General features: G+C 31.7%; 2 protein-coding genes across 4 annotated transcripts; one reads left to right on the forward strand and one right to left on the reverse strand.

Moving 5' to 3' along the window:
• Positions 1–6589: 6589 nt before the first annotated feature.
• Positions 6590–8808, forward strand: LOC114192330 (glycosyltransferase family 92 protein RCOM_0530710-like). Its single transcript, XM_028082021.2, has one exon. The coding sequence runs from the start codon at positions 6836–6838 to the stop codon at positions 8510–8512; it is 1677 nt and encodes a 558-aa protein (XP_027937822.1). The 5' UTR covers positions 6590–6835; the 3' UTR covers positions 8513–8808.
• Positions 8809–10712: 1904 nt separating this feature from the next.
• LOC114190319 (L10-interacting MYB domain-containing protein-like) lies at positions 10713–13447 on the reverse strand. Of its 3 annotated transcripts, none has more exons than XM_028079152.2 (5): positions 13287–13447; positions 12373–12713; positions 12164–12296; positions 11549–11919; positions 10713–11450 (listed from the first exon to the last, which is right to left on the reverse strand). In XM_028079152.2, the coding sequence occupies exons 2-5, from the start codon at positions 12703–12705 to the stop codon at positions 10857–10859; spliced, it is 1431 nt and encodes a 476-aa protein (XP_027934953.1). In that variant the 5' UTR covers positions 12706–12713; positions 13287–13447; the 3' UTR covers positions 10713–10856. The 3 variants fall into 3 exon arrangements, with proteins under 3 accessions (XP_027934953.1, XP_027934952.1, XP_085531894.1); XM_028079151.2 differs by having other exon boundaries at positions 11549–11931; XM_085675768.1 differs by lacking the exons at positions 12373–12713; positions 13287–13447 and having other exon boundaries at positions 11549–11931; positions 12164–12311.
• Between the last annotated feature and the right edge of the window lie 900 nt (positions 13448–14347).

Raw genomic sequence — 14347 nt, forward strand, 5'->3', positions numbered from 1 at the left:
CTTCTTATCTCTAATAAATCAAAGAACTAAATATGTTTAAATCTTTATAAAACTATAAAAATAAAAATAGTGATTTCAAATTTTGGAGATTAAAAGTCTAAACAAAATGTTTTGATTAAATCAAAATTAAAATACTTTGAATTTACATTATTAAAAATTAGTTTCATATTTTAATAGATAAAAGAAAAGCAAAGATAAAAAATTATAAACCTAAAATCAACAGAACTCGTCATTTTATAACTGAAGTATATTTAATTTAATTTAAATAATGGAAAAAAATAACAATATATTAAAATGTTAAAAGGATAAGCTCTATCTCTTGAACAAGTCATACTCAAAAGGATGGAAGAAAGAGAACAGATTTCAGTGACCACTTCATCGTAAGCATAGTTTTGCATTTATTTATTTGGTCGGCGTAGACTATGTGAATAAAGCATAAGCTAAATTTATATATATACTCGTGATATTTTAGGAAAAGAAGTTGCATGATTTCATCACTATAAAAATAAAATATTCATATATCGGTGCAAAATTATTTTCAATCAAATCTTTTATTTTTTCTGTGTAATTAACCTTATATTTGAATACCTTGTATCATTATTTTAATGTCAAATAATTGACTTTACAAAGCATTATGCTTTAACTTAAAGAAATAGTTGCGTACTAATCATTAATTATATCCTTATTATTTTTGTCTAATATCTTTTTGATTTTTGTCTAATGGTAAACTTCACAATTTGATTTTAACTCCACTTTCAATAAATTTTATCTTTATATATTTATTTTAAGTTTGATAATTCATAATCTTTGTTCTTCAAATGTAAGCGAAGGTATTTCTTTTCTTCAAGTGATAATTGATACTTAAACATAATTCATCAAATCTATGTCAAATAACTTAAACTAGAGTGAAAAATATGATTGTGGTCTATGTAAAGTTGACATTCAATCTTTTCAAAAGGTAATGGGTCTAGTTTTTCCTTAAGGTGTTATTAGGAAGATGTTATATATAAGTGACATTAATTTAATTTATATAAGGAATTGATATTATTTTTAACTAAAATTTTTAAGATAATGACTTGATGGATATTTTCTGTTATATAGTGTTTAACTTTATATTTTTATTAAATGTGAAATTTTGACTCATATTTGAGTTATTTCCAACAAAAAAATTGTTGGTTCGAATAAATATTTTAACATTTTTTAAGAGATATTCATAATATTCTCTTTCAAAATGGATTAGAACCAAGATTCTTTGATATGTAGAATAAACATTTATTAGTTATGAGGATGTTTATGTGAACTTTTGAAACATATAGCTAATGGGACTCATCAAATATATGTGAGGTGCTTTGCATTTATTACTATTACACAAGCCATTATGTACGTTGATTTAACACTAAAAAAGAGTTTATGTTCATGTTTTGACATATTGTTGAGAACATACTTAATCAAAGTAACATAGTTTATGATGAACTTTTCTCTAACATAAACAAATTGAACAAGAAAAAACTAATTTCTCAAAAAATATTTTTACATAAAGTAAACATTTTTGCCTCTCAATCATTTCTCATTTGAAGTTTAATAGGCATATACTATATTAATGTATTGTATAACTTAACTTTAAAAAAAAACTTATTTTACCCCTACAAAAATATAAAATTCTATAATTATTACATATTTTTTAGTTATATTATATAACCAATGTAATATCTTTTTTACATAAACACCTAAGATGAATAATTTTATTATCTACTACACTATATTAAATATTTATTCTCTATTACACAATTTGTTTACATGTAGTAACAACTTTTCTTTCTCTCTTTTTCTTTTTTACCAACAAATAAACTAGAATAAAACATAAAAAAATATAAGAGATGTTTGGTTATTACAACAACAAAAGGAAAAAAGAAGAACATGTGGTTATTTTATATTTATACATTATGTCATAAATACTAAATAACACTTTAAAAATGCATTCTTATAAGTCTACCAAACTCCTTAATTAAAATGTGTAACAAGAAATTCAAAATATAAACATTAAAATCAATTCCTCTGTACTGTTTCCTTTCTATTTTGCTTTAACAGTGTAATGTTTGCCTATATATAATAAATATTTTTCACGTTTTCTATATAATAAATATTTTTACCATTTTTTTTTCCTGCTAGAATTCCAAAATGCCCATCAAAATTTACCTTATTTTCCCATCAAAATCATTTACCCTATTACTTTTTATAGGTATCCAAACTCATGAAAGATAAAAATAAAAAACTAGATATGAACCCTAATAGAGATTGAAATGAAAGGCTATAAAAGAAGGTCCCAAGAAAAGGACAAAATTGAAGGGCAGCCAGAAAACAGAAAGAGGAAACGTCATTATTAGTCCAACAGGACAATCCAATTCTCAAATGAATATTCTATTCTGCCAAACCATGCTAACCTAATTCCACATTCAAACCCAACTCCACATAATATATTTAACCCTAAACCCTACATCACTAATCTTTTTAAATATAATTATGCCACCACTTTTTCTTTTAATTCCACAATAACAAAATTTAATTTTTTTCATGATTGTTCCAACACATTTTAATTATCCTTACAACAAGTGTAAACCAGATACTCCATGTATTGGATTGGAGTAATATTGTATGATTTTTTTTTATGACCATCTTAATTATATTTTATGAATTAAAGATTAAGTAAAATGTGAAGGAATTTAATATGTTGAAAAGGCTTAAAAAGGAAGATTTGGAAGAATAAATCGTTGAATGGTGCAGAATATATCCAACCTAAACTAGGATATTTTAAAAGATGTTTAGAAAATTCATCAATGCATTGTGTCCATGCAATTTTTTTTGGTCGGTTTGGTTCACTGTTCAATGCACAGCAGTGCATCAGCATATTCATTAAAAAAATAGAAGTGTCAAACTAGCACAGAAAGGTGGATTCAAAAGGTTTGGAAAAAATGTTATTCCCTAAGTATATGGTGTTTCTTTATTATTTTGTTTCAATCATTATTACATATAGCAATATGTATGTTTTGATTTCTCAAATTAAAAGAAATTCGACATATAATCTCTTAAATGTTTAAGAAAATATGGTATTAGTTCCTAAAATTGCATTTGAAGGAATAAAAAGTAATATAGAAAACTATTTAGTTTCTTAAGTTTATTATTTAAAAACTAAAATGTATTCTTTTTTTTAATTTAAAGAATTTCCTTTTAAATTTAGAAGACTAATAAAATCAAATTTATCTTAAATTCAAGAGATTAAAAACATAATTAAATATATTTTTTTAAACTACTTTCAAAACTTAAATATAAAATTAATTTGAAATATTTTAGTGGACAAAAGTATAAATTTTTTAACTATAATTGATTACTTATTATTTTTATTATTTCAAAAATATTTTTAAGCCAATTTAAGTATTAATACAATCTCCGAGAAATAATTAAGAATAATTTATAGTATTCCATATAAAACATAAAAAAAAATTGAAGAAACACAATTAATGTTCTCAATCTGAATAAGATGATTTATTTTTGTTTAGAAGAAGAAAAAAACAATGACAATCTAATTCTATACCACTAATACTAAATAGCTAATTAATGAAGTTAGGTATTCAAGATTTAAAAAATTTCAATCCAATACGTACGTGAATTTCATACATAAGAACAAAAAACTTTCATATTTAGCAAGACAATTTTGTGTGATTATCCAACCCTAAAAACTGAGATGCTACTCGTACTTTTCCTTGAAAAAGAAAGACGTGTTAGTTTCCATGATTGTTATTTGTGGAGAAAGCACGTCCATTCAAAACACTACCAATTTTAACTGAGACAGAACGCAAGAATGAGATAACAAGTAACATAATCATAGGATTCTTTAGTCACTGTACAGTTTTTTTTTTTTTCTATTTCCAATAGAACAGAAACTAATCTCAGTTCATTGAACAACAGTTTCATTGATTTAACGGGTTTTTAGACATATCAGATTGAGATTTTTGGTCACATAGAACGTTCCAAAAAGTCGTAGGAAAGGTTTAACTAGTGCACGAACTTAGGCCATAGCTGAAGGGAAAATTTAAAGGTTGTGAATAAATACTAGTGCGCTCACTATTATGGATGGTTTGGTGACGTCAATTGTCCGTGACAGAGTTATATTCGAATTGTAGTGTCTGAACTGTTAAACTCTTAAATAAAAGAAATTGTACATCGTAATTTAGTGAAAGTGTTCGATGCAACAATTAGTATCAAAGTAAACTTGATTAATAGTTATAATTTTTGGTCTGATGGTAAGTGTTCGATCTAACATTATTGACAAAGTGATGAAAGCTATTGATACCACTAAACAGAACTGAAGAAGAAGTCTCTGATTTGAATTGATTGGCGCACCAAGTTGGAATGAATCTAAGAGTTAAGAACGATCGGTGAAGGGTGTATCCAAAATTCTTGTGGCTGTTATGGGCCACCCAATGAGGTATTTTTCACTTTTCACGCATTCCCTAAACTTTCCATTTCGTGCCTTTGGTTTTCAACATCTGTTACGTGTAATCGAATCGATCACAGGACCTAAATATAAAAAATATGCTTTCTTTCTCCAAGGGATTTATATTATTATATGTGGAATTAAAAAGGAGTGAGATAAATGCAGAAATTTTTTTCAAGAGGGTGGAGTTTTTGGACCATCAAATGCAGACATAATCATAGTTGGATAGTGGGAATGCCCTTTGGGAGGGCCACACTCTCCACTTTGGTTCTCATCCACTGGTGTTTGTGAAGGAATCCCAGAAATTATGCCTTCCCAATTCACCACAAATTCCTTTCTTCAACCACTATCATATTCTAGGTTTTTACCTATACCTCTCAGTTTCCCATTATAGTCACAAGAATGTTAATTTTCTTCAAGCTAACTTTTTCACTGTGTCGTTTGTAAAAGGAAAGACAACGTTTTTTTTTTTTGCAAAACATGGACAAGAAGGTATAATTAATGGGCATGTGTTTTGTCTCTGCTGCCACTGTGACCCTAGGCAAACTCTTTTTGTATATGTGATCATATTATGGGACAATTACATATGCTGGTGTCAAATATGACAACAAAATTCTCTTTCTGAGTATTTAAACATGTAAACAACCTTATTTTCGATCGCATCAACGTTGAAAAAATAGATAAAAGTTACGCTTTGGAAGACACATACTTTACTGTGAAAGTTTATTAAACTATAAGTTAACTTTCATACACATTCAGCAGTAACTTTTAAGAGAATCGTTGTGGAGGAAAAAAATGGTAGAAAATGTGATAGAGCTGACTAATTTGAAAAAGAAGGGTAGGTCAATATGGATCACAAGCTTTCTACATCCACAAGGACGTGTAATAATTGGCTATGGAGAAGTTAAATAATGCATTTCAACAAGTGGCAGACCACTGCTATAATAGTGGCTAGTGATCTGAAAGCATGAAAACACATATCAAGGGTTTCTGCATGTACATCACCAATAAGTCACCAACACACTGTCTTCAAGTCTAAGACTCAATGTCAAAAATGCATGCGTTGAAACCCAATTTCAGAGGGACTTTTATCATTCCACGTTGCTCTCTTAGTGTTGAAAAAAGTTGTGATTAGATGTTACCAAAAACTTCAAAGTTATACACATTATATATATATATATATATATATATATATATATATATATATCAGAGAACATTGCTTAAAACTTCCTCAATCAGTTTTAGTTTTGGTTTTGTATAAGATATTCAAAATGTGTATTCCTTTCAATGTTTTCATGGGTAGGAGGATTTGAAATAGTAGAAGACACCGTGTTAATAGTGTCTGAATATTTGGATTTTAGATTTTCAGTAGTAATTTTCTCAAATTTTGCATCAGTGACAGTTCTATCTTTCATTATAACTTGGAAAATTAGCACATACCATGATGCAGTTCATTAACTTTCCCTTAAATAGGATAATTTGAGCTACAACTTAACTTAATTATGAAAAGTGGAGAAGGTAATTAGAGGTTGACCTCATTAGTAGCTGATCATGGGGATTCAGATATTTTAGTGAAAACTTTACTGCTGTTGACCACACTTGAGGATGTGCAACAACAATCTGTGGTGGGAAGAGACAATAATATATCATGATAACTTGAATCCATTCATGGCATGCCTGTATGGTTGACTAAATGGTTGACTTGCATGCATAAAGTATTTAAATCTCTTGAAAATGGAGTAAGTGGTAGGTCTTAATTTTGTTTCAATGTGCAGTGATTGAAGTAGGACCTACCTATGAGATATGTGATGATAATAATAATAATCCTAAAAAAAGAAGCTACTACCACTACTAACTAGGTTGCAGACATGAAAATAGTTAGTTAAAAAAAAAAAAAAAGTACAAGTTGACATAATTATATGTGGTCACTAACTATTATATAGTAGAAAATTTGTGTTTAATCTTTGTCTTATATTAAAAACATTGTTAAGTTAGCCATGTTCCTCATTAACTAGAGTAACAAAAATTCTATATTTTAGGTTATTCAAAATATTAATTTGAAAGTGGGTGGTTAATTAGCTAATAAGTAACCCATTGAATTTACGTAGAAGATGTTGTGCATGTAACGAAGGATTTGAAGACACCGATATACACGGCACAACACAAAGCAAAGCGAAATTAAGAAACAAATATTCTGTGTGTTTTTGTTCCTCTCAATGCCCGGTTTTTACTCTCCTTCTTCGTCTTCTCTTGTTCCATGAGAGAAAGTAAAACGCAAAACCCTTCTTGGTTGGTCAAAAATGAATGCCATGAAGCAACAACAACAGAGAGAGCATTGGGGTCATGAAAGAACGTAGGAAGCGAAACAGCGTCGTTTCATGGAACACGCTCTTCTGGTGTACACTACTCGTGGTCATCTCTTCCATCTTCTTCACCACCCTCTTCTTCTCCCCCTTCGACGCCGCGCTCTCACCGCTCCCGTTCACGTCGGAAACCCCACCCACCATTTCTCAACCCACAATCACCATCCGAGAAACCGTCATGCTACCCGACCAGGCTCTCATTTTCCTAAACTACCCTCCGTCTTTCCGCTTCCACGCCAAATACGACCTTCTCTGCCTCTACTTCTCCGCCGACTCAACTCGCCGCCGCCTCACTCAGCTGCCGATTCAGCTCCACTTCGCACGCCTCCGCGAGCAGATCGTGCGGTGCACGCTCCCTCCGCGTGGCAACTCGGTCTCGCTCTTCGTTAAATCAGACGGCGTCCTTCCCGCCGCAAAAGATTCCTCCACACACCCCTGGACCCCTCTCGTCTACGAAGCCCTCTTCGACCGCGACAACACAACCATCGTCTTCGTCAAGGGCCTCAATCTCCGACCCGAGAGATTCATCGAACCCTCCACGTTAAACTGTATCTTCGGCTGGGATTTCTCCAAACCCAAATTCTTTCTCAAGTCTGATGTAATATCAGGTGCACAAGAAATCATAAGGTGCAGAACACCCAAAAGCATCATAATCGGTCAGGAACAGGCCCAGTCAATCAAAGTCACAATTCAAGAGAGAGACAGAGAAATATTTCCTTCCATAGCCCGTCCCGGGCTTTGTCCACAACTCAGTTCGTCGATGCAAAAAGCCCACGAGATTTGTATCTGCACCATGCTCCGCAACCAAGCTCGGTTCCTGAGAGAGTGGGTAATGTACCACGCCAAAATCGGAGTCCAACGTTGGTTTATCTACGACAACAACAGCGATGATGATATAGAAAACGTGATTTCCTTCCTACAAAGCGTTGGTTACAACATCTCGCAACACCTGTGGCCTTGGGTGAAGACACAAGAAGCTGGGTTTGCGCACTGTGCCCTACGAGCCCGGGCCTCGTGCAAGTGGGTGGCGTTTATCGACGTGGATGAGTTCTTCCATATAAGGGTGAATGGGGACTTGTCTCGTATGATTTTGCACCATGCGAAGCCCGGGCACAACGTTGGTGAGATTAGGACACTGTGCTTCAGTTTTGGGCCTTCGGGCCGGCGAGAAGTACCGAGAGAAGGCGTAGCGGTAGGGTACACTTGTCGATTAAGTGCGAGTGAGAGGCACAAGAGCATAGTGAGACCTGAGGCACTGAACCAGACTTTGATCAATGTGGTTCACCACTTTCATCTGAGTGCGCCATTTGTGTCTGTGGATGCAGAGAAAAGTAAGATTGTGATTAACCATTACAAGTATCAGGTGTGGAAGGTGTTCAAGGAGAAGTTCTATAGGAGGGTGGCGACTTATGTGGCAGATTGGCAAGAAAAGGAAAATGTGCGGTCTAAGGATAGGGCACCCGGTTTAGGGACCAAACCGGTTGAACCTCCTAATTGGGCGAACCGGTTTTGTGAGGTTAGGGATTACGGGTTGAGGAATTGGGTGTTGAGGAATTTCTTAGATCGACGCACCCATCTTCTGCCTTGGCAACCTGAGTATGAGAATCATATTAGAAGAAGACCAAGACCAAAGGACAAAACACAACCATTTTTTTAGTGCTATAATTTTTTTTCTTCATTTTCATTTTATAACTTTACATTAATGTCCTCTTGTAGCGATTAGTTTATCGTCTTGTAGATAAGATATAATTGGTTTATTAATTTGTATGTGTATTTGTGGATATAGGTATAAGAAAATTATAGGCATTCACATAGTCATGAATTTTGTGTACAAAGAATATACGGCATACTCCGTAGAAACTATAATCTTTAGACTAGAATATACGATCTGTTTTACTTTAGACATCCTTATATTTTTTTTTATTGACCATAAAAAAATTGACATTATTATTCCAACCCTGAACATAACAGTTTCTTTCTATATTTATATATGTGTAGTGTTCTGTATTTGACTTTAATTACTATCGTTGTCACACCTAAAATGTTCAAACCGACTTAATGATATATAATTAATCTTAATGGACATTCACTTAATTTTCTTGAAAATTAATGTTTATTATTACTTTTCAGCACTCTCCACTATTGAATCTTGTTGTTGTGAAAGAGAGAGAGAACAAAAATTACACTTGACCTAATTAAATTAAATTTGGTCCACACCACACACAAAGTTTGACATTAGCTTTATATGTTATCTGCTTTTGCTTTGTTTCTTTAATTTAGTTTTCAGACAATGTTATATTTCAACAAGCTATATTTTTTATCATTTACCTAACCTGTGTTCTGAACAAATCTTTCAAACATACTTTTAGATAAGAAAAATGAAAAAAACTTCTTTATAAATTAAAATTAGTTTATATTTTAAACTTTACGTACAAACTCTTTTTTTTTTTTATCTTTTACTTTTAACAAACTTTTGCTTATAAAAGAAAAACATTATATGATCATCAATTGAATATTTTTAAGGGTTAAATATATTTTTGGTCTCTCAAGTTCTAGTGAAATTTAGAATTAGTTTATTTTCAAAACTTTCGACCAATTTAGTCCTTCATCTTTAAAAATACATGAATTTAGTCATTTCAACCAAATGTTGTTAATTTTATATAACGTTTCAAATACATTTCATGATAATATTAAAATTTTTTACACTGTTTAACATATTTTCGCTTTAATGTTAATTGAAATATTATCATAAAATGCATTTAAAATGTCAAATAAAGTTAACAAAATTTGATAAAAAGAACTAAAATCATGCATTTCTAAAAGTAAATGACTAAATTGATATAAAATTTTAAAGAGGAACTAATTCCAAAATTTACTAAAACTTGAGGAAAAAAAACATATTTATTTTTAAATAAGAGTTACATCTATAATTTGAAGCAATAAAATTATGCAATTATGCAATCCATTTCCTATTAGCCCATGGACTATACATGTTGGACACAGTCCAGTGTTAGTGTTTGGGTGGTCATGGATTTTCGTTTTTATGAATTATAAAATAATGTTAGACAAATTATTTAATCTAAAATATTTTTATTTGTTAGATGACTTTTTATTATAAAAAATATAGTGTTTCTTTTTGGAAATTTACTAATATCGATAAGAACATTTTTAAAAAGATACAAATAAATTCATCATTTTATATTTTTTTATAATTGTTTTTCTACCAAATATAACTATTTATTCGAAACTAATTATTAGTACATTCTGGATCAATTTTTTTTTTCATCATGAATCAGAAATTAACAAAAAGTGTTTGGACAGCCTATTTTAGGACTATTCGCATGAAGCCTTCAAAACAACTATTTTTATATTAGAATGACGTAATAGTACTTATAAATAAATAAAAAATCATTTTAACGTATAACAATATCTATAACTATTTATATACTTTGTATATATATTATAATCATAATAATTTTAGTAAAAATTGAAAACAAAATAGTTTAAAAATATATATGAAAAAATTGCACTTAGTGTTTTTAATTCTATTTGTACTGATTCATTCATAGAGAAAAGGAAATTATATCACACTCAAACACCCCTTACTTACACTGAAATACATGTGTGAGCAACAACAATCATATTCATAGAGGTGATTTCCTTATTTTACCATAAAATATCTTCAAATGCATATAACCTTTGGCAAGCTCTTCATTTTTCATCAGTAATATGGATAACTATGATTTGATTAATGTAGAAAGTTTTGGTGAATCCAGTCCCAAAAAAAGCATTTTGTATTCCATTATTATAATTAAAAGAGATTAGTTTTCTAACTTTAACTTCTTGAGATATTAAAATTGACAGAAAAACCAGGTATAGTTCTTCTAGTTTCAAATATTTTCAGGGTGCATGTGAAGAACACATGAAGTTATGGCTTGCTCTGCATGCTGTCAAACAAAAGTTACAAAATCTGACTACAAATGAACCTGTGTGAGGTTCAATCATTGTGAACGAAGCTTTCTCAATAACCATTTCTTTCTCAAAGAAGCAGCAAGTGCCAGAAACAACCTTGCTCTTCTCTCATCTTCCAAAAAATCACATGCATCTAATATTAAATCATCATCCAGGTCTGGTATAGCCTGAAGCACACTTAAAACATTATCTACAGAAAAATCATCGTTCTTTGTTTTGGTTAATGATGTAACTGCAACAGCCACATGCCCTCTTGCCTTCTTAGATTCATTCAAGGTTGCTGGCATATTAGGTTGATGATGTCTTTTTAGCTGAGCAGAAACATTTTTCCCAACATGTAATGTTTCATTATCTGCATTGATTTCTCTGGAAGACTTCTTTTCACCACCAATATGAATTGCTTCTTTATCTGCATTGAAGTTATTTTCACCACCAATATGCAACGCTTCTTCATCTGCATTACAAAGTGGCAGAGTAATTGGGACAGAGTTATTGCCCCCAGAAGATCCCTTCTGAATATTTGACTTGAAACCTGCAGAAACTTCTTGATTGCGACATATTATACACATGCCAGAATAAAAAGGCATGCTTCTAATTTTATAGAGCCGGAAGCTGTGATTTACCTGCAATCATGAACATGTGATGATGGTAATAGGAAATTAAAAAAAAAAGTATGAAAAAGAAAGTGAAAAAATGAGCAAGAGGAGAAGAAACCTCATACCCTGATACATTTTTGCCATGCTTGGTCATCAGCCACAACCTTGTGATGTGTCTTATCCCAACTGAATCCTTCTTTGCCAAGGAGGACATTTATAGAGCAGTGATGCCTTCTTAGGACACTGAAACGGTTTCTCAAGACAACCTTACCACAATGACATCCAAATCTTTTGTTAAATGATTCTGTCATATCTACCCATGTTTGTCTCCTGAAGGTACGGTCAATTTTGTTCCCCTTACGCAGCTGGTCCACCATAAGTTCCACAAAAAATAGGTCCATCATTGGAGACCAGTCAAGTTTACCTTGACTAATAACAGCAGTGGGAGTTTGATTATCCACTCCTTTATCGGTGATAGTCTTCTCCAATTCTTTTTCTGAGAAAAAAACTATAACAATTTGTTAAGAAGTGAACTTTAAGTCTAACTCAACCTCAAATAACCGACTTATAAGGTGAGTTTTGCACCCAATTATATACTCTAAATCAGTTTTATTTTAGTCGATGTGAGACTTCCAACACAGTTCAAAAATCATCATAATACACCAGTCAATTAATAAATTTGGTAAAGAAATTTCAAGTTTCAGTCATACAAGAATATTTAACGATAAGGGCATTTGTACCTTCGTATTCATAATCTACATCAAAACATGAAAGGCTGTATCTGCCATCAGCAACTGCGTGGCCAAAAACAATGCATAGATCATTATAATTCGGAATGACCCTTGTCTTGAAAGGTTCAGCATCAGGGTGGAGCTGCAAGTACAAAAACAGTCATAACTGCAATGTAACAACTATCAATGTTTTTGAATCATTTTATGACAATTGGTACCTTAATACATGCATCCCATGTTTTATCATCGGCTGTTATCATGTTTTGCGTCCCATCCCACTGGAATCCCTTTTGACCAACTATCATTTTTATCTCATTGTACTGCTTCCTGAATCTTTTGTGCCGATTCTTCAACACTTCTACATCATACTTGAAACCAAACTTGGTGTTAAATTGTTCAATCATCTCTACCCAGGCTTGTCTTCTAAAAGCTTTTCCAGTTTTATTCCCTTTGTGAACATGGAACAGCAAAAGCTCAAGAAAATATTGGTCTTGAGATGGAGTCCAGTTAGCCCTCAACTTGTCCAAACTAAGACAAGAATCATCCCCCATTACAATACCTGTGTTTCAAATGTATTAGTATCTAAGAAGCATTTTGACATTCCCCCTAATCTTAGGACACTCTAACCACGTACATACAAAGCAATATATATATATATAAATATATATATATATATATATATATATATATATATATATATCAAAATCTACCCTTACCGTAGCTGAACCTGATCTTTTAGCCAGCACTGTCATGTACAGAATATTTTCTATACCCGTAACAGAGGTATATGCTTAATGATTCTTGCCAGCACGATGATACAAATGGCAAACAAACCATACACAAAATTTAACTTCACAGATATCTAATACGAAAAATCGTAATATAGGCTTGCCCTTGCAACATTACATTAGCTCTAATTCCTTCCCTTCATGAGAAATTTTATGCCTAACTTAAAAAGTTTGAATTTTAGCAGCCAAACAAGGGAAAGCACCAAAGGGCCATTCAACAAACCACCAAATTCTATGTCATTAATAAATTTTCCAAGGTTGATATTGATGAATGGAACATGATCAAACCCTAATTCTGTGTTCGGAAACTGAGAGATAGAAGAAAAGAAGAAAATGGGACTTACCCAAAAGCAAAGACAAACAGTGGCGAAGAATAGCAGCGAACCAAACTGGTGTTTGAGAAATGAGAAAAAAAAAGTGAAGTTTTTGTTTTTGTAATGTGTTGTGTGGAGTGGACCTTCGCTCTGATGTGTTAAGGAAGACAATTATCCTTAAACCAAACAGTGAGGGCATGGTTGTTTGTTTATTGTTATTTAGTTTATAGGCTTAAATATATATTTGGTCTTTATTTTTGTTAAAATTATTTAATTTGGTCTCTATTTTTGTTGTTTGTTTAATTTGGTCTCTATTTTTGTTGTTTGTTTAATTTGGTCATCATTTTTATAAAATTACATTCAATCGAATTTTTTTGGCAAACGGTTATAGGTTTAAAAGTTAGTGAAATTGATTTGGGGAAGAAATTAGGGTTTCAAGCAAAACTATGGCTAACAAGAAACTTGTGTACAATCCAGTTAGTGATTTGAAATTCGTGTTTGAGAGGTATGTCTCGCCACACAAACGAAAAGCCAGAACAGAAATCAACCAAAAAAGTACAACTTTTTAATCTGAACCTAGTTGACGCTCCAATCTCGAATGACAACCTCCAAGCGCAATCTCGAAGCGCAATCTCTAAGCTTCAATCGCAAATCACTCTCCAAGCGCAATTTTCCCTCTTCGCGAAGCCTAATTGATGAACAAGAACCTTCACCACCCAAGAACCCTAATTTTCCCCTTTCTCACCAACCCTAATTTTTCCCTATCTCTCGACTACTCCAATACCCAATTTCAGTTTTTCACTCAAGCATAGCTCTCGCTGCAGTAAACCGTCAATTCAAACTTTTTAATTTTTTTTCACTTAACCATGTTTTATCTTTTTACGTAATTCAAACTTTTTTCCTCGATTTCTTTTTAACGAAACATTGTGCCAACGTGTGCCATCATATATTAAAAAATTTGACACATAACCAAACAGTTTCACCGTATTACTGTGCCGTTAATAATTTTAACACCATTTTCAAAAAACTCGATTGAATGTAATTTTACAAAAATAAAAATCAAATTAAACAAATAACGAAAATAATGATTA

The sequence above is a fragment of the Vigna unguiculata genome, chromosome 7 (assembly GCF_037176805.1).
Source record: "Vigna unguiculata cultivar grain cowpea cultivar isolate G323 ecotype 2 chromosome 7, ASM3717680v1, whole genome shotgun sequence".
Classification (NCBI taxonomy): domain Eukaryota; kingdom Viridiplantae; phylum Streptophyta; class Magnoliopsida; order Fabales; family Fabaceae; genus Vigna; species Vigna unguiculata.